A 22,543-nucleotide genomic window follows, 5' to 3' on the forward strand; every position below is an offset into this window, starting at 1 on the left:
CACTCTCATTCCCATGGTCTCTTCTACACTCTCATGGCCGTGGTCCCTTCTCTTCAATCTCATTCCCATGGTCTCGTCTTCACTCTCACGGCTGTGGTCCCTTCTCTTCACTCTCATACCCATGGTCTCTTCTTCACTCTCATTGTCACGGTCCCTTCTCTTCACTCTCATTCCCGTGGTCTCTTCTTCACTCTCATAGCCGCGGTCCCTTCTCTTCACTCTCATGGCCGTGGTTCCTTCTCTTCACTCTCATTCCCATGGTCTCTTCTTCACTCTCATGGCCGCGGTCCCTTCTCTTCACTCTCATGGCCGCGGTCCCTTCTCTTCACTATCATTCCCATGGTCTCTTCTTCACTCTCATGGTTGCGGTCCCTTCTCTTCACTCTCATTCCCATGGTCTCTTCTTCACTCTCATGGCTGCGGTCCCTTCTCTTCACTCTCATTCCCGTGGTCTCTTCTTCACTCTCATGGCCGCGGTCCCTTCTGTTCACTCTCATGACCGTAGTTCCTTCTCTTCACTCTCATTCCCATGGTCTCTTCTTCACTCTCATGGCTGCGGTCCCTTCTCTTCACTCTCATTCCCATGGTCTCTTCCTCACTCTCATGGCTGCGGTCCCTTCTCTTCAATCTACTTCCCATGGTCTCTTCTTCACTCTCATAGCGGCGGTCCCTTCTCTTCACTCTCATTCCCATGGTCTCTTCTTCACTCTCATGGCCATGGTCCCTTCTTTTCAGTCTCATTCCCATGGTCTCGTCTTCACTTTCATGGCTGCGGTCCATTCTCTTCACTCTCATTCCCATGGTCTCGTCTTCACTCTCATGGCCGTGGTCCCTTCTTTTCAGTCTCATTCCCATGGTCTCTTCTTCACTCTCATGGCCGCGGTCCCTTCTCTTCAATCTCATTCCCATGGTCTCTTCTTCACTCTCATGGCCGTGGTCCCTTCTCTTCAATCTACTTCCCATGGTCTCTTCTTCACTCTCATGGCCATGGTCCCTTCTCTTCACTCTCATTCCCATGGTCTCGTCTTCACTCTCATGGCCATGGTCCCTTCTTTTCAGTCTCATTCCCATGGTCTCTTCTTCACTCTCATGACCGCCGTCCCTTCTCTTCACTCTCATTCCCATGGTCTCTTCTTCACTCTCATGGCCGTGGTCCCTTCTCTTCAATCTACTTCCCATGGTCTCTTCTTCACTCTCATGGCCGCGGTCCCTTCTCTTCACTCTCATTCCCATGGTCTCATCTTCACTTTCATGGCCGTGGTCCCTTCTCTTCACGCTCATTCCCATGGTCTCGTCTTCACTCTCATGGCCGTGGTCCCTTCTTTTCAGTCTCATTCCCATTGTCTCTTCTTCACTCTCATGGCCGCGGTCCCTTCTCTTCACTCTCATTACCATGGTCTCGTCTTCACTTTCATGGCCGCGGTCCCTTCTCTTCACTCTCATTCCCATGGTCTCGTCTTCACTCTCATGGCCGTGGTCCCTTCTTTTCAGTCTCATTCCCATGGTCTCTTCTTCACTCTCATGGCCACGGTCCCTTCTCTTCACTCTCATTCCCATGGTCTCTTCTTCAGTCTCATGGCTTTGGTCCCTTCTCTTCAATCTACTTCCCATGGTCTCTTCTTCACTCTCATGGCTGCGGTCCCTTCACTTCACTCTCATTCCCATGGTCTCATCTTCACTTTCATGGCCGTGGTCCCTTCTCTTCACTCTCATTCCCATGGTCTCGTCTACACTCTCATAGCCGTGGTCCCGTCTCTTCACTCTCATTCCCATGGTCTCATCTTCACTTTCATGGCCGTGGTCCCTTCTCTTCACTCTCATTCCCATGGTCTCGTCTTCACTCTCATGGCTGTGGTCCCTTCTTTTCAGTCTCATTCCCATGGTCTCTTCTTCACTCTCATGGCCGCAGTCCCTTCTCTTCACACTCATTCCCATGGTCTCTTCTTCACTCTCATGGCCGTGGTCCCTTCTCTTCAATCTCATTCCCATGGTTTCGTCTTCACGCTCACGGCTGTGGTCCCTTCTCTTCACTCTCATGCCCATGGTCTCATCTTCACTCTCATGGCCGTGGTCCCTTCTTTTCATTCTCATTCCCATGGTCTCTTCTTCACTCTCAAGGCCGCGGTCCCTTCTCTTCACTCTCATTCCCATGGTCTCTTCTTCACTCTCATGGCCATGGTCCCTTCTCTTCAATCTACTTCCATTAGTCTCTTCTTGACTCTCATGGCCGCGGTCCCTTCTCTTCACTCTCATTCCCATGGTCTCATCTTCACTTTCATGGCCGTGGTCCCTTCTCTTCTCTCTCATTCCCATGGTCTTGTCTTCACTCTCATGGCCGTTGTGCCTTCTTTTCACTCTCATTTCCATGGTCTCTTCTTCACTCTCATGGCCGTGGTGCCTTCTTTTCACTCTCATTTCCATGGTCTCTTCTACATTCTCATGGCCGTGGTCCCTTCTCTTCACTCTCATTCCCATGGTCTCTTCTTCACTCTCATGGCCATGGTCCCTTCTCTTCAATCTCATTCCCATGGTCTCGTCTTCACTCTCACGGCTGTGGTCCCTTCTCTTCACTCTCATACCCATGGTCTCTTCTTCACTCTCATTGCCACGGTCCCTTCTCTTCACTCTCATTCCCATGGTCTCTTCTTCACTGTCATGGCCGCGGTCCCTTCTCTTCACTCTCATTCCCATGGTCTCTTCTTCACTCTCATGGCCGCGGTCCCTTCTCTTCACTCTCATTCCCATGGTCTCTTCTTCACTGTCATGGCCGCGGTCCCTTCTCTTCACTCTCATTCCCATGGTCTCTTCTACACTCTCATGGCCGTTGTCCCTTCTCTTCACTCTCATTCCCATGGTCTCTTCTACACTCTCATGGCCGTGGTCCCTTCTCTTCAATCTCATTCCCATGGTCTCGTCTTCACTCTCACGGCTGTGGTCCCTTCTCTTCACTCTCATACCCATGGTCTCTTCTTCACTCTCATTGTCACGGTCCCTTCTCTTCACTCTCATTCCCGTGGTCTCTTCTTCACTCTCATAGCCGCGGTCCCTTCTCTTCACTCTCATGGCCGTGGTTCCTTCTCTTCACTCTCATTCCCATGGTCTCTTCTTCACTCTCATGGCCGCGGTCCCTTCTCTTCACTCTCATGGCCGCGGTCCCTTCTCTTCACTATCATTCCCATGGTCTCTTCTTCACTCTCATGGTTGCGGTCCCTTCTCTTCACTCTCATTCCCATGGTCTCTTCTTCACTCTCATGGCTGCGGTCCCTTCTCTTCACTCTCATTCCCGTGGTCTCTTCTTCACTCTCATGGCCGCGGTCCCTTCTGTTCACTCTCATGACCGTAGTTCCTTCTCTTCACTCTCATTCCCATGGTCTCTTCTTCACTCTCATGGCTGCGGTCCCTTCTCTTCACTCTCATTCCCATGGTCTCTTCCTCACTCTCATGGCTGCGGTCCCTTCTCTTCAATCTACTTCCCATGGTCTCTTCTTCACTCTCATAGCGGCGGTCCCTTCTCTTCACTCTCATTCCCATGGTCTCTTCTTCACTCTCATGGCCATGGTCCCTTCTTTTCAGTCTCATTCCCATGGTCTCGTCTTCACTTTCATGGCTGCGGTCCATTCTCTTCACTCTCATTCCCATGGTCTCGTCTTCACTCTCATGGCCGTGGTCCCTTCTTTTCAGTCTCATTCCCATGGTCTCTTCTTCACTCTCATGGCCGCGGTCCCTTCTCTTCAATCTCATTCCCATGGTCTCTTCTTCACTCTCATGGCCGTGGTCCCTTCTCTTCAATCTACTTCCCATGGTCTCTTCTTCACTCTCATGGCCATGGTCGCTTCTCTTCACTCTCATTCCCATGGTCTCGTCTTCACTCTCATGGCCATGGTCCCTTCTTTTCAGTCTCATTCCCATGGTCTCGTCTTCACTCTCACGGCTGTGGTCCCTTCTCTTCACTCTCATACCCATGGTCTCTTCTTCACTCTCATTGCCACGGTCCCTTCTCTTCACTCTCATTCCCATGGTCTCTTCTTCACTGTCATGGCCGCGGTCCCTTCTCTTCACTCTCATTCCCATGGTCTCTTCTTCACTCTCATGGCCGCGGTCCCTTCTCTTCACTCTCATTCCCATGGTCTCTTCTTCACTGTCATGGCCGCGGTCCCTTCTCTTCACTCTCATTTCCATGGTCTCTTCTACATTCTCATGGCCGTGGTCCCTTCTCTTCACTCTCATTCCCATGGTCTCTTCTTCACTCTCATGGCCATGGTCCCTTCTCTTCAATCTCATTCCCATGGTCTCGTCTTCACTCTCACGGCTGTGGTCCCTTCTCTTTACTCTCATACCCATGGTCTCTTCTTCACTCTCATTGCCACGGTCCCTTCTCTTCACTCTCATTCCCATGGTCTCTTCTTCACTGTCATGGCCGCGGTCCCTTCTCTTCACTCTCATTCCCATGGTCTCTTCTTCACTCTCATGGCCGCGGTCCCTTCTCTTCACTCTCATTCCCATGGTCTCTTCTTCACTGTCATGGCCGCGGTCCCTTCTCTTCACTCTCATTCCCATGGTCTCTTCTACACTCTCATGGCCGTTGTCCCTTCTCTTCACTCTCATTCCCATGGTCTCTTCTACACTCTCATGGCCGTGGTCCCTTCTCTTCAATCTCATTCCCATGGTCTCGTCTTCACTCTCACGGCTGTGGTCCCTTCTCTTCACTCTCATACCCATGGTCTCTTCTTCACTCTCATTGTCACGGTCCCTTCTCTTCACTCTCATTCCCGTGGTCTCTTCTTCACTCTCATAGCCGCGGTCCCTTCTCTTCACTCTCATGGCCGTGGTTCCTTCTCTTCACTCTCATTCCCATGGTCTCTTCTTCACTCTCATGGCCGCGGTCCCTTCTCTTCACTCTCATGGCCGCGGTCCCTTCTCTTCACTATCATTCCCATGGTCTCTTCTTCACTCTCATGGTTGCGGTCCCTTCTCTTCACTCTCATTCCCATGGTCTCTTCTTCACTCTCATGGCTGCGGTCCCTTCTCTTCACTCTCATTCCCGTGGTCTCTTCTTCACTCTCATGGCCGCGGTCCCTTCTGTTCACTCTCATGACCGTAGTTCCTTCTCTTCACTCTCATTCCCATGGTCTCTTCTTCACTCTCATGGCTGCGGTCCCTTCTCTTCACTCTCATTCCCATGGTCTCTTCCTCACTCTCATGGCTGCGGTCCCTTCTCTTCAATCTACTTCCCATGGTCTCTTCTTCACTCTCATAGCGGTGGTCCCTTCTCTTCACTCTCATTCCCATGGTCTCTTCTTCACTCTCATGGCCATGGTCCCTTCTTTTCAGTCTCATTCCCATGGTCTCGTCTTCACTTTCATGGCTGCAGTCCATTCTCTTCACTCTCATTCCCATGGTCTCGTCTTCACTCTCATGGCCGTGGTCCCTTCTTTTCAGTCTCATTCCCATGGTCTCTTCTTCACTCTCATGGCCGCGGTCCCTTCTCTTCAATCTCATTCCCATGGTCTCTTCTTCACTCTCATGGCCGTGGTCCCTTCTCTTCAATCTACTTCCCATGGTCTCTTCTTCACTCTCATGGCCATGGTCCCTTCTCTTCACTCTCATTCCCATGGTCTCGTCTTCACTCTCATGGCCATGGTCCCTTCTTTTCAGTCTCATTCCCATGGTCTCTTCTTCACTCTCATGACCGCCGTCCCTTCTCTTCACTCTCATTCCCATGGTCTCTTCTTCACTCTCATGGCCGTGGTCCCTTCTCTTCAATCTACTTCCCATGGTCTCTTCTTCACTCTCATGGCCGCGGTCCCTTCTCTTCACTCTCATTCCCATGGTCTCATCTTCACTTTCATGGCCGTGGTCCCTTCTCTTCACGCTCATTCCCATGGTCTCGTCTTCACTCTCATGGCCGTGGTCCCTTCTTTTCAGTCTCATTCCCATTGTCTCTTCTTCACTCTCATGGCCGCGGTCCCTTCTCTTCACTCTCATTACCATGGTCTCGTCTTCACTTTCATGGCCGCGGTCCCTTCTCTTCACTCTCATTCCCATGGTCTCGTCTTCACTCTCATGGCCGTGGTCCCTTCTTTTCAGTCTCATTCCCATGGTCTCTTCTTCACTCTCATGGCCACGGTCCCTTCTCTTCACTCTCATTCCCATGGTCTCTTCTTCAGTCTCATGGCTTTGGTCCCTTCTCTTCAATCTACTTCCCATGGTCTCTTCTTCACTCTCATGGCTGCGGTCCCTTCGCTTCACTCTCATTCCCATGGTCTCATCTTCACTTTCATGGCCGTGGTCCCTTCTCTTCACTCTCATTCCCATGGTCTCGTCTACACTCTCATAGCCGTGGTCCCTTCTCTTCACTCTCATTCCCATGGTCTCTTCCTCACTCTCACGGCTGTGGTCCCCTCTTCACTCTCATGCCCATGGTCTCATCTTCACTCTCATGGCTGTGGTCCCTTCTTTTCAGTCTCATTCCCATGGTCTCTTCTTCACTCTCATGGCTGCGGTCCCTTCTCTTCACTCTAATTCCCATGGTCTCTTCTTCACTCTCATGGCCATGGTCCCTTCTCTTCAATCTACTTCCATTGGTCTCTTCTTGACTCTCATGGCCGCGGTCCCTTCTCTTCACTCTCATTCCCATGGTCTCATCTTCACTTTCATGGCCGTGGTCCCTTCTCTTGACTCTCATTCCCATGGTCTCGTCTTCACTCTCATGGCCGTGGTGCCTTCTTTTCACTCTCATTTCCATGGTCTCTTCTTCACTCTCATGGCCGCGGTCCCTTCTCTTCACTCTCATTCCCAAGGTCTCTTCTACACTCTCATGGCTGTGGTCCCTTCTCTTCACTCTCATTCCCATGGTCGCTTCTTCACTCTCATGGCCGTGGTCCCTTCTCTTCAATCTCATTCCCATGATCTCGTCTTCACTCTCACGGCTGTGGTCCCTTCTCTTCACTCTCATACCCATGGTCTCTTCTTCACTCTCATTGCCACGGTCCCTTCTCTTCACTCTCATTCCCATGGTCTCTTCTTCACTCTCATGGCCGCGGTACCTTCTCTTCACTCTCATTCCCAGGGTCTCTTCTACACTTTCATGGCCACTGTCCCTTCTCTTCACTCTCATTTTCATGGTCTCTTCTTCACTCTCATGGCCATGGTCCCTTCTTTTCACTCTCATTCCCATGGTCTCTTCTACACTCTCATGGCCCTGGTCCCTTCTCTTCAATCTACTTCCCATGGTCTCTTCTTCACTCTCATGACTGCGGTCCCTTCTCTTCACTCTCATTCCCATGGTCTTGTCTACACTCTCACGGCTGTGGTCCCTTCTCTTCACTATCATGGCTGTGGTCCCTTCTCTTCAATCTACTTCCCATGGTCTCTTCTTCACTCTCATGACTGCGGTCCCTTCTCTTCACTCTCATTCCCATGGTCTTGTCTACACTCTCACGGCTGTGGTCCCTTCTCTTCACTCTCATGGCTGTGGTCCCTTCTCTTCAATCTACTTCCCATGGTCTCTTCTTCACTCTCATGGCCGTGGTCCCTTCTCTTCAATCTACTTCCCATGGTCTCTTCTTCACTCTCATAGCCGCGGTCCCTTTTCTTCACGCTCATTCCCATGGTCTCATCTTCACTTTCATGGCCATGGTCCCTTCTCTTCACTCTCATTCCCATGGTCTCGTCTTCACTCTCATGGCCATGGTCCCTTCTTTTCAGTCTCATTCCCATGGTCTCTTCTTCACTCTCATGACCGCCGTCCCTTCTCTTCACTCTCATTCCCATGGTCTCTTCTTCACTCTCATGGCCGTGGTCCCTTCTCTTCAATCTACTTCCCATGGTCTCTTCTTCACTCTCATGGCCGCGGTCCCTTCTCTTCACTCTCATTCCCATGGTCTCTTCTACACTCTCATGGCCGTTGTCCCTTCTCTTCACTCTCATTCCCATGGTCTCTTCTACACTCTCATGGCCGTGGTCCCTTCTCTTCAATCTCATTCCCATGGTCTCGTCTTCACTCTCACGGCTGTGGTCCCTTCTCTTCACTCTCATACCCATGGTCTCTTCTTCACTCTCATTGTCACGGTCCCTTCTCTTCACTCTCATTCCCGTGGTCTCTTCTTCACTCTCATAGCCGCGGTCCCTTCTCTTCACTCTCATGGCCGTGGTTCCTTCTCTTCACTCTCATTCCCATGGTCTCTTCTTCACTCTCATGGCCGCGGTCCCTTCTCTTCACTCTCATGGCCGCGGTCCCTTCTCTTCACTATCATTCCCATGGTCTCTTCTTCACTCTCATGGTTGCGGTCCCTTCTCTTCACTCTCATTCCCATGGTCTCTTCTTCACTCTCATGGCTGCGGTCCCTTCTCTTCACTCTCATTCCCGTGGTCTCTTCTTCACTCTCATGGCCGCGGTCCCTTCTGTTCACTCTCATGACCGTAGTTCCTTCTCTTCACTCTCATTCCCATGGTCTCTTCTTCACTCTCATGGCTGCGGTCCCTTCTCTTCACTCTCATTCCCATGGTCTCTTCCTCACTCTCATGGCTGCGGTCCCTTCTCTTCAATCTACTTCCCATGGTCTCTTCTTCACTCTCATAGCGGCGGTCCCTTCTCTTCACTCTCATTCCCATGGTCTCTTCTTCACTCTCATGGCCATGGTCCCTTCTTTTCAGTCTCATTCCCATGGTCTCGTCTTCACTTTCATGGCTGCGGTCCATTCTCTTCACTCTCATTCCCATGGTCTCGTCTTCACTCTCATGGCCGTGGTCCCTTCTTTTCAGTCTCATTCCCATGGTCTCTTCTTCACTCTCATGGCCGCGGTCCCTTCTCTTCAATCTCATTCCCATGGTCTCTTCTTCACTCTCATGGCCGTGGTCCCTTCTCTTCAATCTACTTCCCATGGTCTCTTCTTCACTCTCATGGCCATGGTCCCTTCTCTTCACTCTCATTCCCATGGTCTCGTCTTCACTCTCATGGCCATGGTCCCTTCTTTTCAGTCTCATTCCCATGGTCTCTTCTTCACTCTCATGACCGCCGTCCCTTCTCTTCACTCTCATTCCCATGGTCTCTTCTTCACTCTCATGGCCGTGGTCCCTTCTCTTCAATCTACTTCCCATGGTCTCTTCTTCACTCTCATGGCCGCGGTCCCTTCTCTTCACTCTCATTCCCATGGTCTCATCTTCACTTTCATGGCCGTGGTCCCTTCTCTTCACGCTCATTCCCATGGTCTCGTCTTCACTCTCATGGCCGTGGTCCCTTCTTTTCAGTCTCATTCCCATTGTCTCTTCTTCACTCTCATGGCCGCGGTCCCTTCTCTTCACTCTCATTACCATGGTCTCGTCTTCACTTTCATGGCCGCGGTCCCTTCTCTTCACTCTCATTCCCATGGTCTCGTCTTCACTCTCATGGCCGTGGTCCCTTCTTTTCAGTCTCATTCCCATGGTCTCTTCTTCACTCTCATGGCCACGGTCCCTTCTCTTCACTCTCATTCCCATGGTCTCTTCTTCAGTCTCATGGCTTTGGTCCCTTCTCTTCAATCTACTTCCCATGGTCTCTTCTTCACTCTCATGGCTGCGGTCCCTTCGCTTCACTCTCATTCCCATGGTCTCATCTTCACTTTCATGGCCGTGGTCCCTTCTCTTCACTCTCATTCCCATGGTCTCGTCTACACTCTCATAGCCGTGGTCCCTTCTCTTCACTCTCATTCCCATGGTCTCTTCCTCACTCTCACGGCTGTGGTCCCCTCTTCACTCTCATGCCCATGGTCTCATCTTCACTCTCATGGCTGTGGTCCCTTCTTTTCAGTCTCATTCCCATGGTCTCTTCTTCACTCTCATGGCTGCGGTCCCTTCTCTTCACTCTAATTCCCATGGTCTCTTCTTCACTCTCATGGCCATGGTCCCTTCTCTTCAATCTACTTCCATTGGTCTCTTCTTGACTCTCATGGCCGCGGTCCCTTCTCTTCACTCTCATTCCCATGGTCTCATCTTCACTTTCATGGCCGTGGTCCCTTCTCTTGACTCTCATTCCCATGGTCTCGTCTTCACTCTCATGGCCGTGGTGCCTTCTTTTCACTCTCATTTCCATGGTCTCTTCTTCACTCTCATGGCCGCGGTCCCTTCTCTTCACTCTCATTCCCAAGGTCTCTTCTACACTCTCATGGCTGTGGTCCCTTCTCTTCACTCTCATTCCCATGGTCGCTTCTTCACTCTCATGGCCGTGGTCCCTTCTCTTCAATCTCATTCCCATGATCTCGTCTTCACTCTCACGGCTGTGGTCCCTTCTCTTCACTCTCATACCCATGGTCTCTTCTTCACTCTCATTGCCACGGTCCCTTCTCTTCACTCTCATTCCCATGGTCTCTTCTTCACTCTCATGGCCGCGGTACCTTCTCTTCACTCTCATTCCCAGGGTCTCTTCTACACTTTCATGGCCACTGTCCCTTCTCTTCACTCTCATTTTCATGGTCTCTTCTTCACTCTCATGGCCATGGTCCCTTCTTTTCACTCTCATTCCCATGGTCTCTTCTACACTCTCATGGCCCTGGTCCCTTCTCTTCAATCTACTTCCCATGGTCTCTTCTTCACTCTCATGACTGCGGTCCCTTCTCTTCACTCTCATTCCCATGGTCTTGTCTACACTCTCACGGCTGTGGTCCCTTCTCTTCACTATCATGGCTGTGGTCCCTTCTCTTCAATCTACTTCCCATGGTCTCTTCTTCACTCTCATGACTGTGGTCCCTTCTCTTCACTCTCATTCCCATGGTCTTGTCTACACTCTCACGGCTGTGGTCCCTTCTCTTCACTCTCATGGCTGTGGTCCCTTCTCTTCAATCTACTTCCCATGGTCTCTTCTTCACTCTCATGGCCGTGGTCCCTTCTCTTCAATCTACTTCCCATGGTCTCTTCTTCACTCTCATAGCCGCGGTCCCTTTTCTTCACGCTCATTCCCATGGTCTCATCTTCACTTTCATGGCCATGGTCCCTTCTCTTCACTCTCATTCCCATGGTCTCGTCTTCACTCTCATGGCCATGGTCCCTTCTTTTCAGTCTCATTCCCATGGTCTCTTCTTCACTCTCATGACCGCCGTCCCTTCTCTTCACTCTCATTCCCATGGTCTCTTCTTCACTCTCATGGCCGTGGTCCCTTCTCTTCAATCTACTTCCCATGGTCTCTTCTTCACTCTCATGGCCGCGGTCCCTTCTCTTCACTCTCATTCCCATGGTCTCATCTTCACTTTCATGGCCGTGGTCCCTTCTCTTCACTCTCATTCCCATGGTCTCGTCTTCACTCTCATGGCCGTGGTCCCTTCTTTTCAGTCTCATTCCCATTGTCTCTTCTTCACTCTCATGGCCGCGGTCCCTTCTCTTCACTCTCATTACCATGGTCTCGTCTTCACTTTCATGGCCGCGGTCCCTTCTCTTCACTCTCATTCCCATGGTCTCGTCTTCACTCTCATGGCCGTGGTCCCTTCTTTTCAGTCTCATTCCCATGGTCTCTTCTTCACTCTCATGGCCACGGTCCCTTCTCTTCACTCTCATTCCCATGGTCTCTTCTGCAGTCTCATGGCTTTGGTCCCTTCTCTTCAATCTACTTCCCATGGTCTCTTCTTCACTCTCATGGCTGCGGTCCCTTCGCTTCACTCTCATTCCCATGGTCTCTTCTGCAGTCTCATGGCTTTGGTCCCTTCTCTTCAATCTACTTCCCATGGTCTCTTCTTCACTCTCATGGCTGCGGTCCCTTCGCTTCACTCTCATACCCATGGTCTCTTCTTCACTCTCATTGCCACGGTCCCTTCTCTTCACTCTCATTCCCATGGTCTCTTCTTCACTGTCATGGCCGCGGTCCCTTCTCTTCACTCTCATTCCCATGGTCTCTTCTTCACTCTCATGGCCGCGGTCCCTTCTCTTCACTCTCATTCCCATGGTCTCTTCTTCACTGTCATGGCCGCGGTCCCTTCTCTTCACTCTCATTCCCATGGTCTCTTCTACACTCTCATGGCCGTTGTCCCTTCTCTTCACTCTCATTCCCATGGTCTCTTCTACACTCTCATGGCCGTGGTCCCTTCTCTTCAATCTCATTCCCATGGTCTCGTCTTCACTCTCACGGCTGTGGTCCCTTCTCTTCACTCTCATACCCATGGTCTCTTCTTCACTCTCATTGTCACGGTCCCTTCTCTTCACTCTCATTCCCGTGGTCTCTTCTTCACTCTCATAGCCGCGGTCCCTTCTCTTCACTCTCATGGCCGTGGTTCCTTCTCTTCACTCTCATTCCCATGGTCTCTTCTTCACTCTCATGGCCGCGGTCCCTTCTCTTCACTCTCATGGCCGCGGTCCCTTCTCTTCACTATCATTCCCATGGTCTCTTCTTCACTCTCATGGTTGCGGTCCCTTCTCTTCACTCTCATTCCCATGGTCTCTTCTTCACTCTCATGGCTGCGGTCCCTTCTCTTCACTCTCATTCCCGTGGTCTCTTCTTCACTCTCATGGCCGCGGTCCCTTCTGTTCACTCTCATGACCGTAGTTCCTTCTCTTCACTCTCATTCCCATGGTCTCTTCTTCACTCTCATGGCTGCGGTCCCTTCTCTTCACTCTCATTCCCATGGTCTCTTCCTCACTCTCATGGCTGCGGTCCCTTCTCTTCAATCTACTTCCCATGGTCTCTTCTTCACTCTCATAGCGGTGGTCCCTTCTCTTCACTCTCATTCCCATGGTCTCTTCTTCACTCTCATGGCCATGGTCCCTTCTTTTCAGTCTCATTCCCATGGTCTCGTCTTCACTTTCATGGCTGCGGTCCATTCTCTTCACTCTCATTCCCATGGTCTCGTCTTCACTCTCATGGCCGTGGTCCCTTCTTTTCAGTCTCATTCCCATGGTCTCTTCTTCACTCTCATGGCCGCGGTCCCTTCTCTTCAATCTCATTCCCATGGTCTCTTCTTCACTCTCATGGCCGTGGTCCCTTCTCTTCAATCTACTTCCCATGGTCTCTTCTTCACTCTCATGGCCATGGTCCCTTCTCTTCACTCTCATTCCCATGGTCTCGTCTTCACTCTCATGGCCATGGTCCCTTCTTTTCAGTCTCATTCCCATGGTCTCTTCTTCACTCTCATGACCGCCGTCCCTTCTCTTCACTCTCATTCCCATGGTCTCTTCTTCACTCTCATGGCCGTGGTCCCTTCTCTTCAATCTACTTCCCATGGTCTCTTCTTCACTCTCATGGCCGCGGTCCCTTCTCTTCACTCTCATTCCCATGGTCTCATCTTCACTTTCATGGCCGTGGTCCCTTCTCTTCACGCTCATTCCCATGGTCTCGTCTTCACTCTCATGGCCGTGGTCCCTTCTTTTCAGTCTCATTCCCATTGTCTCTTCTTCACTCTCATGGCCGCGGTCCCTTCTCTTCACTCTCATTACCATGGTCTCGTCTTCACTTTCATGGCCGCGGTCCCTTCTCTTCACTCTCATTCCCATGGTCTCGTCTTCACTCTCATGGCCGTGGTCCCTTCTTTTCAGTCTCATTCCCATGGTCTCTTCTTCACTCTCATGGCCACGGTCCCTTCTCTTCACTCTCATTCCCATGGTCTCTTCTTCAGTCTCATGGCTTTGGTCCCTTCTCTTCAATCTACTTCCCATGGTCTCTTCTTCACTCTCATGGCTGCGGTCCCTTCGCTTCACTCTCATTCCCATGGTCTCATCTTCACTTTCATGGCCGTGGTCCCTTCTCTTCACTCTCATTCCCATGGTCTCGTCTACACTCTCATAGCCGTGGTCCCTTCTCTTCACTCTCATTCCCATGGTCTCTTCCTCACTCTCACGGCTGTGGTCCCCTCTTCACTCTCATGCCCATGGTCTCATCTTCACTCTCATGGCTGTGGTCCCTTCTTTTCAGTCTCATTCCCATGGTCTCTTCTTCACTCTCATGGCTGCGGTCCCTTCTCTTCACTCTAATTCCCATGGTCTCTTCTTCACTCTCATGGCCATGGTCCCTTCTCTTCAATCTACTTCCATTGGTCTCTTCTTGACTCTCATGGCCGCGGTCCCTTCTCTTCACTCTCATTCCCATGGTCTCATCTTCACTTTCATGGCCGTGGTCCCTTCTCTTGACTCTCATTCCCATGGTCTCGTCTTCACTCTCATGGCCGTGGTGCCTTCTTTTCACTCTCATTTCCATGGTCTCTTCTTCACTCTCATGGCCGCGGTCCCTTCTCTTCACTCTCATTCCCAAGGTCTCTTCTACACTCTCATGGCTGTGGTCCCTTCTCTTCACTCTCATTCCCATGGTCGCTTCTTCACTCTCATGGCCGTGGTCCCTTCTCTTCAATCTCATTCCCATGATCTCGTCTTCACTCTCACGGCTGTGGTCCCTTCTCTTCACTCTCATACCCATGGTCTCTTCTTCACTCTCATTGCCACGGTCCCTTCTCTTCACTCTCATTCCCATGGTCTCTTCTTCACTCTCATGGCCGCGGTACCTTCTCTTCACTCTCATTCCCAGGGTCTCTTCTACACTTTCATGGCCACTGTCCCTTCTCTTCACTCTCATTTTCATGGTCTCTTCTTCACTCTCATGGCCATGGTCCCTTCTTTTCACTCTCATTCCCATGGTCTCTTCTACACTCTCATGGCCCTGGTCCCTTCTCTTCAATCTACTTCCCATGGTCTCTTCTTCACTCTCATGACTGCGGTCCCTTCTCTTCACTCTCATTCCCATGGTCTTGTCTACACTCTCACGGCTGTGGTCCCTTCTCTTCACTATCATGGCTGTGGTCCCTTCTCTTCAATCTACTTCCCATGGTCTCTTCTTCACTCTCATGACTGCGGTCCCTTCTCTTCACTCTCATTCCCATGGTCTTGTCTACACTCTCACGGCTGTGGTCCCTTCTCTTCACTCTCATGGCTGTGGTCCCTTCTCTTCAATCTACTTCCCATGGTCTCTTCTTCACTCTCATGGCCGTGGTCCCTTCTCTTCAATCTACTTCCCATGGTCTCTTCTTCACTCTCATAGCCGCGGTCCCTTTTCTTCACGCTCATTCCCATGGTCTCATCTTCACTTTCATGGCCATGGTCCCTTCTCTTCACTCTCATTCCCATGGTCTCGTCTTCACTCTCATGGCCATGGTCCCTTCTTTTCAGTCTCATTCCCATGGTCTCTTCTTCACTCTCATGACCGCCGTCCCTTCTCTTCACTCTCATTCCCATGGTCTCTTCTTCACTCTCATGGCCGTGGTCCCTTCTCTTCAATCTACTTCCCATGGTCTCTTCTTCACTCTCATGGCCGCGGTCCCTTCTCTTCACTCTCATTCCCATGGTCTCTTCTACACTCTCATGGCCGTTGTCCCTTCTCTTCACTCTCATTCCCATGGTCTCTTCTACACTCTCATGGCCGTGGTCCCTTCTCTTCAATCTCATTCCCATGGTCTCGTCTTCACTCTCACGGCTGTGGTCCCTTCTCTTCACTCTCATACCCATGGTCTCTTCTTCACTCTCATTGTCACGGTCCCTTCTCTTCACTCTCATTCCCGTGGTCTCTTCTTCACTCTCATAGCCGCGGTCCCTTCTCTTCACTCTCATGGCCGTGGTTCCTTCTCTTCACTCTCATTCCCATGGTCTCTTCTTCACTCTCATGGCCGCGGTCCCTTCTCTTCACTCTCATGGCCGCGGTCCCTTCTCTTCACTATCATTCCCATGGTCTCTTCTTCACTCTCATGGTTGCGGTCCCTTCTCTTCACTCTCATTCCCATGGTCTCTTCTTCACTCTCATGGCTGCGGTCCCTTCTCTTCACTCTCATTCCCGTGGTCTCTTCTTCACTCTCATGGCCGCGGTCCCTTCTGTTCACTCTCATGACCGTAGTTCCTTCTCTTCACTCTCATTCCCATGGTCTCTTCTTCACTCTCATGGCTGCGGTCCCTTCTCTTCACTCTCATTCCCATGGTCTCTTCCTCACTCTCATGGCTGCGGTCCCTTCTCTTCAATCTACTTCCCATGGTCTCTTCTTCACTCTCATAGCGGCGGTCCCTTCTCTTCACTCTCATTCCCATGGTCTCTTCTTCACTCTCATGGCCATGGTCCCTTCTTTTCAGTCTCATTCCCATGGTCTCGTCTTCACTTTCATGGCTGCGGTCCATTCTCTTCACTCTCATTCCCATGGTCTCGTCTTCACTCTCATGGCCGTGGTCCCTTCTTTTCAGTCTCATTCCCATGGTCTCTTCTTCACTCTCATGGCCGCGGTCCCTTCTCTTCAATCTCATTCCCATGGTCTCTTCTTCACTCTCATGGCCGTGGTCCCTTCTCTTCAATCTACTTCCCATGGTCTCTTCTTCACTCTCATGGCCATGGTCCCTTCTCTTCACTCTCATTCCCATGGTCTCGTCTTCACTCTCATGGCCATGGTCCCTTCTTTTCAGTCTCATTCCCATGGTCTCTTCTTCACTCTCATGACCGCCGTCCCTTCTCTTCACTCTCATTCCCATGGTCTCTTCTTCACTCTCATGGCCGTGGTCCCTTCTCTTCAATCTACTTCCCATGGTCTCTTCTTCACTCTCATGGCCGCGGTCCCTTCTCTTCACTCTCATTCCCATGGTCTCATCTTCACTTTCATGGCCGTGGTCCCTTCTCTTCACGCTCATTCCCATGGTCTCGTCTTCACTCTCATGGCCGTGGTCCCTTCTTTTCAGTCTCATTCCCATTGTCTCTTCTTCACTCTCATGGCCGCGGTCCCTTCTCTTCACTCTCATTACCATGGTCTCGTCTTCACTTTCATGGCCGCGGTCCCTTCTCTTCACTCTCATTCCCATGGTCTCGTCTTCACTCTCATGGCCGTGGTCCCTTCTTTTCAGTCTCATTCCCATGGTCTCTTCTTCACTCTCATGGCCACGGTCCCTTCTCTTCACTCTCATTCCCATGGTCTCTTCTTCAGTCTCATGGCTTTGGTCCCTTCTCTTCAATCTACTTCCCATGGTCTCTTCTTCACTCTCATGGCTGCGGTCCCTTCGCTTCACTCTCATTCCCATGGTCTCATCTTCACTTTCATGGCCGTGGTCCCTTCTCTTCACTCTCATTCCCATGGTCTCGTCTACACTCTCATAGCCGTGGTCCCTTCTCTTCACTCTCATTCCCATGGTCTCTTCCTCACTCTCACGGCTGTGGTCCCCTCTTCACTCTCATGCCCATGGTCTCATCTTCACTCTCATGGCTGTGGTCCCTTCTTTTCAGTCTCATTCCCATGGTCTCTTCTTCACTCTCATGGCTGCGGTCCCTTCTCTTCACTCTAATTCCCATGGTCTCTTCTTCACTCTCATGGCCATGGTCCCTTCTCTTCAATCTACTTCCATTGGTCTCTTCTTGACTCTCATGGCCGCGGTCCCTTCTCTTCACTCTCATTCCCATGGTCTCATCTTCACTTTCATGGCCGTGGTCCCTTCTCTTGACTCTCATTCCCATGGTCTCGTCTTCACTCTCATGGCCGTGGTGCCTTCTTTTCACTCTCATTTCCATGGTCTCTTCTTCACTCTCATGGCCGCGGTCCCTTCTCTTCACTCTCATTCCCAAGGTCTCTTCTACACTCTCATGGCTGTGGTCCCTTCTCTTCACTCTCATTCCCATGGTCGCTTCTTCACTCTCATGGCCGTGGTCCCTTCTCTTCAATCTCATTCCCATGATCTCGTCTTCACTCTCACGGCTGTGGTCCCTTCTCTTCACTCTCATACCCATGGTCTCTTCTTCACTCTCATTGCCACGGTCCCTTCTCTTCACTCTCATTCCCATGGTCTCTTCTTCACTCTCATGGCCGCGGTACCTTCTCCTCACTCTCATTCCCAGGGTCTCTTCTACACTTTCATGGCCACTGTCCCTTCTCTTCACTCTCATTTTCATGGTCTCTTCTTCACTCTCATGGCCATGGTCCCTTCTTTTCACTCTCATTCCCATGGTCTCTTCTACACTCTCATGGCCCTGGTCCCTTCTCTTCAATCTACTTCCCATGGTCTCTTCTTCACTCTCATGACTGCGGTCCCTTCTCTTCACTCTCATTCCCATGGTCTTGTCTACACTCTCACGGCTGTGGTCCCTTCTCTTCACTATCATGGCTGTGGTCCCTTCTCTTCAATCTACTTCCCATGGTCTCTTCTTCACTCTCATGACTGTGGTCCCTTCTCTTCACTCTCATTCCCATGGTCTTGTCTACACTCTCACGGCTGTGGTCCCTTCTCTTCACTCTCATGGCTGTGGTCCCTTCTCTTCAATCTACTTCCCATGGTCTCTTCTTCACTCTCATGGCCGTGGTCCCTTCTCTTCAATCTACTTCCCATGGTCTCTTCTTCACTCTCATAGCCGCGGTCCCTTTTCTTCACGCTCATTCCCATGGTCTCATCTTCACTTTCATGGCCATGGTCCCTTCTCTTCACTCTCATTCCCATGGTCTCGTCTTCACTCTCATGGCCATGGTCCCTTCTTTTCAGTCTCATTCCCATGGTCTCTTCTTCACTCTCATGACCGCCGTCCCTTCTCTTCACTCTCATTCCCATGGTCTCTTCTTCACTCTCATGGCCGTGGTCCCTTCTCTTCAATCTACTTCCCATGGTCTCTTCTTCACTCTCATGGCCGCGGTCCCTTCTCTTCACTCTCATTCCCATGGTCTCATCTTCACTTTCATGGCCGTGGTCCCTTCTCTTCACTCTCATTCCCATGGTCTCGTCTTCACTCTCATGGCCGTGGTCCCTTCTTTTCAGTCTCATTCCCATTGTCTCTTCTTCACTCTCATGGCCGCGGTCCCTTCTCTTCACTCTCATTACCATGGTCTCGTCTTCACTTTCATGGCCGCGGTCCCTTCTCTTCACTCTCATTCCCATGGTCTCGTCTTCACTCTCATGGCCGTGGTCCCTTCTTTTCAGTCTCATTCCCATGGTCTCTTCTTCACTCTCATGGCCACGGTCCCTTCTCTTCACTCTCATTCCCATGGTCTCTTCTGCAGTCTCATGGCTTTGGTCCCTTCTCTTCAATCTACTTCCCATGGTCTCTTCTTCACTCTCATGGCTGCGGTCCCTTCGCTTCACTCTCATTCCCATGGTCTCATCTTCACTTTCATGGCCGTGGTCCCTTCTCTTCACTCTCATTCCCATGGTCTCGTCTACACTCTCATAGCCGTGGTCCCTTCTCTTCACTCTCATTCCCATGGTCTCTTCCTCACTCTCACGGCTGTCGTCCCCTCTTCACTCTCATGCCCATGGTCTCATCTTCACTCTCATGGCTGTGGTCCCTTCTTTTCAGTCTCATTCCCATGGTCTCTTCTTCACTCTCATGGCTGCGGTCCCTTCTCTTCACTCTAATTCCCATGGTCTCTTCTTCACTCTCATGGCCATGGTCCCTTCTCTTCAATCTACTTCCATTGGTCTCTTCTTGACTCTCATGGACGCGGTCCCTTCTCTTCACTCTCATTCCCATGGTCTCATCTTCACTTTCATGGCCGTGGTCCCTTCTCTTGACTCTCATTCCCATGGTCTCGTCTTCACTCTCATGGCCGTGGTGCCTTCTTTTCACTCTCATTTCCATGGTCTCTTCTTCACTCTCATGGCCGCGGTCCCTTCTCTTCACTCTCATTCCCAAGGTCTCTTCTACACTCTCATGGCCGTGGTCCCTTCTCTTCACTCTCATTCCCATGGTCGCTTCTTCACTCTCATGGCCGTGGTCCCTTCTCTTCAATCTCATTCCCATGATCTCGTCTTCACTCTCACGGCTGTGGTCCCTTCTCTTCACTCTCATACCCATGGTCTCTTCTTCACTCTCATTGCCACGGTCCCTTCTCTTCACTCTCATTCCCATGGTCTCTTCTTCACTCTCATGGCCGCGGTACCTTCTCTTCACTCTCATTCCCAGGGTCTCTTCTACACTTTCATGGCCACTGTCCCTTCTCTTCACTCTCATTTTCATGGTCTCTTCTTCACTCTCATGGCCATGGTCCCTTCTTTTCACTCTCATTCCCATGGTCTCTTCTACACTCTCATGGCCCTGGTCCCTTCTCTTCAATCTACTTCCCCTGGTCTCTTCTTCACTCTCATGACTGCGGTCCCTTCTCTTCACTCTCATTCCCATGGTCTTGTCTACACTCTCACGGCTGTGGTCCCTTCTCTTCACTATCATGGCTGTGGTCCCTTCTCTTCAATATACTTCCCATGGTCTCTTCTTCACTCTCATGACTGCGGTCCCTTCTCTTCACTCTCATTCCCATGGTCTTGTCTACACTCTCACGGCTGTGGTCCCTTCTCTTCACTCTCATGGCTGTGGTCCCTTCTCTTCAATCTACTTCCCATGGTCTCTTCTTCACTCTCATGGCCGTGGTCCCTTCTCTTCAATCTACTTCCCATGGTCTCTTCTTCACTCTCATAGCCGCGGTCCCTTTTCTTCACTCTCATTCCCATGGTCTCATCTTCACTTTCATGGCCATGGTCCCTTCTCTTCACTCTCATTCCCATGGTCTCGTCTTCACTCTCATGGCCATGGTCCCTTCTTTTCAGTCTCATTCCCGTGGTCTCTTCTTCACTCTCATGACCGCCGTCCCTTCTCTTCACTCTCATTCCCATGGTCTCTTCTTCACTCTCATGGCCGTGGTCCCTTCTCTTCAATCTACTTCCCATGGTCTCTTCTTCACTCTCATGGCCGCGGTCCCTTCTCTTCACTCTCATTCCCATGGTCTCATCTTCACTTTCATGGCCGTGGTCCCTTCTCTTCACTCTCATTCCCATGGTCTCGTCTTCACTCTCATGGCCGTGGTCCCTTCTTTTCAGTCTCATTCCCATTGTCTCTTCTTCACTCTCATGGCCGCGGTCCCTTCTCTTCACTCTCATTACCATGGTCTCGTCTTCACTTTCATGGCCGCGGTCCCTTCTCTTCACTCTCATTCCCATGGTCTCGTCTTCACTCTCATGGCCGTGGTCCCTTCTTTTCAGTCTCATTCCCATGGTCTCTTCTTCACTCTCATGGCCACGGTCCCTTCTCTTCACTCTCATTCCCATGGTCTCTACTTCAGTCTCATGGCTTTGGTCCCTTCTCTTCAATCTACTTCCCATGGTCTCTTCTTCACTCTCATGGCTGCGGTCCCTTCGCTTCACTCTCATTCCCATGGTCTCATCTTCACTTTCATGGCCGTGGTCCCTTCTCTTCACTCTCATTCCCATGGTCTCGTCTACACTCTCATAGCCGTGGTCCCTTCTCTTCACTCTCATTCCCATGGTCTCTTCCTCACTCTCACGGCTGTGGTCCCCTCTTCACTCTCATGCCCATGGTCTCATCTTCACTCTCATGGCTGTGGTCCCTTCTTTTCAGTCTCATTCCCATGGTCTCTTCTTCACTCTCATGGCTGCGGTCCCTTCTCTTCACTCTAATTCCCATGGTCTCTTCTTCACTCTCATGGCCATGGTCCCTTCTCTTCAATCTACTTCCATTGGTCTCTTCTTCACTCTCATGGCCATGGTCCCTTCTCTTCAATCTACTTCCATTGGTCTCTTCTTGACTCTCATGGCCGCGGTCCCTTCTCTTCACTCTCATTCCCATGGTCTCATCTTCACTTTCATGGCCGTGGTCCCTTCTCTTGACTCTCATTCCCATGGTCTCGTCTTCACTCTCATGGCCGTGGTGCCTTCTTTTCACTCTCATTTCCATGGTCTCTTCTTCACTCTCATGGCCGCGGTCCCTACTCTTCACTCTCATTCCCAAGGTCTCTTCTACACTCTCATGGCCGTGGTCCCTTCTCTTCACTCTCATTCCCATGGTCGCTTCTTCACTCTCATGGCCGTGATCCCTTCTCTTCAATCTCATTCCCATGATCTCGTCTTCACTCTCACGGCTGTGGTCCCTTCTCTTCACTCTCATACCCATGGTCTCTTCTTCACTCTCATTGCCACGGTCCCTTCTCTTCACTCTCATTCCCATGGTCTCTTCTTCACTCTCATGGCCGCGGTACCTTCTCTTCACTCTCATTCCCAGGGTCTCTTCTACACTTTCATGGCCACTGTCCCTTCTCTTCACTCTCATTTTCATGGTCTCTTCTTCACTCTCATGGCCATGGTCCCTTCTTTTCACTCTCATTCCCATGGTCTCTTCTACACTCTCATGGCCCTGGTCCCTTCTCTTCAATCTACTTCCCATGGTCTCTTCTTCACTCTCATGACTGCGGTCCCTTCTCTTCACTCTCATTCCCATGGTCTTGTCTACACTCTCACGGCTGTGGTCCCTTCTCTTCACTATCATGGCTGTGGTCCCTTCTCTTCAATCTACTTCCCATGGTCTCTTCTTCACTCTCATGACTGCGGTCCCTTCTCTTCACTCTCATTCCCATGGTCTTGTCTACACTCTCACGGCTGTGGTCCCTTCTCTTCACTCTCATGGCTGTGGTCCCTTCTCTTCAATCTACTTCCCATGGTCTCTTCTTCACTCTCATGGCCGTGGTCCCTTCTCTTCAATCTACTTCCCATGGTCTCTTCTTCACTCTCATAGCCGCGGTCCCTTTTCTTCACTCTCATTCCCATGGTCTCATCTTCACTTTCATGGCCATGGTCCCTTCTCTTCACTCTC

At 51.0% G+C, this 22,543-nt stretch overlaps 1 protein-coding gene across 1 annotated transcript; it reads right to left on the bottom strand.

Moving 5' to 3' along the window:
• Positions 1-1,644: 1,644 nt before the first annotated feature.
• On the bottom strand, positions 1,645-22,117 carry LOC138525909 (trichohyalin-like). The gene is made up of 8 exons (XM_069636196.1): positions 21,620-22,117; positions 19,514-20,047; positions 17,462-17,995; positions 14,138-14,671; positions 10,058-10,591; positions 6,734-7,267; positions 2,140-2,490; positions 1,645-1,809 (listed from the first exon to the last, which is right to left on the bottom strand). Exons 1-8 carry the CDS (start codon positions 22,115-22,117, stop codon positions 1,645-1,647), a joined length of 3,684 nt encoding a protein of 1,227 aa, XP_069492297.1.
• Positions 22,118-22,543: the final 426 nt, after the last annotated feature.

The sequence above is a fragment of the Ambystoma mexicanum genome, chromosome 7p (genome assembly GCF_040938575.1).
Source record: "Ambystoma mexicanum isolate Mex_15411 chromosome 7p, UKY_AmexF1_1, whole genome shotgun sequence".
In the NCBI taxonomy this organism is placed as follows: domain Eukaryota; kingdom Metazoa; phylum Chordata; class Amphibia; order Caudata; family Ambystomatidae; genus Ambystoma; species Ambystoma mexicanum.

Coding starts and splice junctions, on each gene's coding strand:
- LOC138525909 (XM_069636196.1), bottom strand. CDS start 22,117: ATGGGAAGTAGATTGAAGAGAAGGGACCAGGGCCATGAGAGTGTAGAA. Junction 7,268..10,057: donor AAGAGACCATGGAAATGAGA/GTGAAAAGAAGG, acceptor ATGAGAGTGAAG/AGAAGGGACCGCAGTCATGA. Junction 1,810..2,139: donor AAGAGACCATGGGAATGAGA/GTGAAGAGAAGG, acceptor ATGAGAGTGAAG/AGAAGGGACCACGGCCATGA.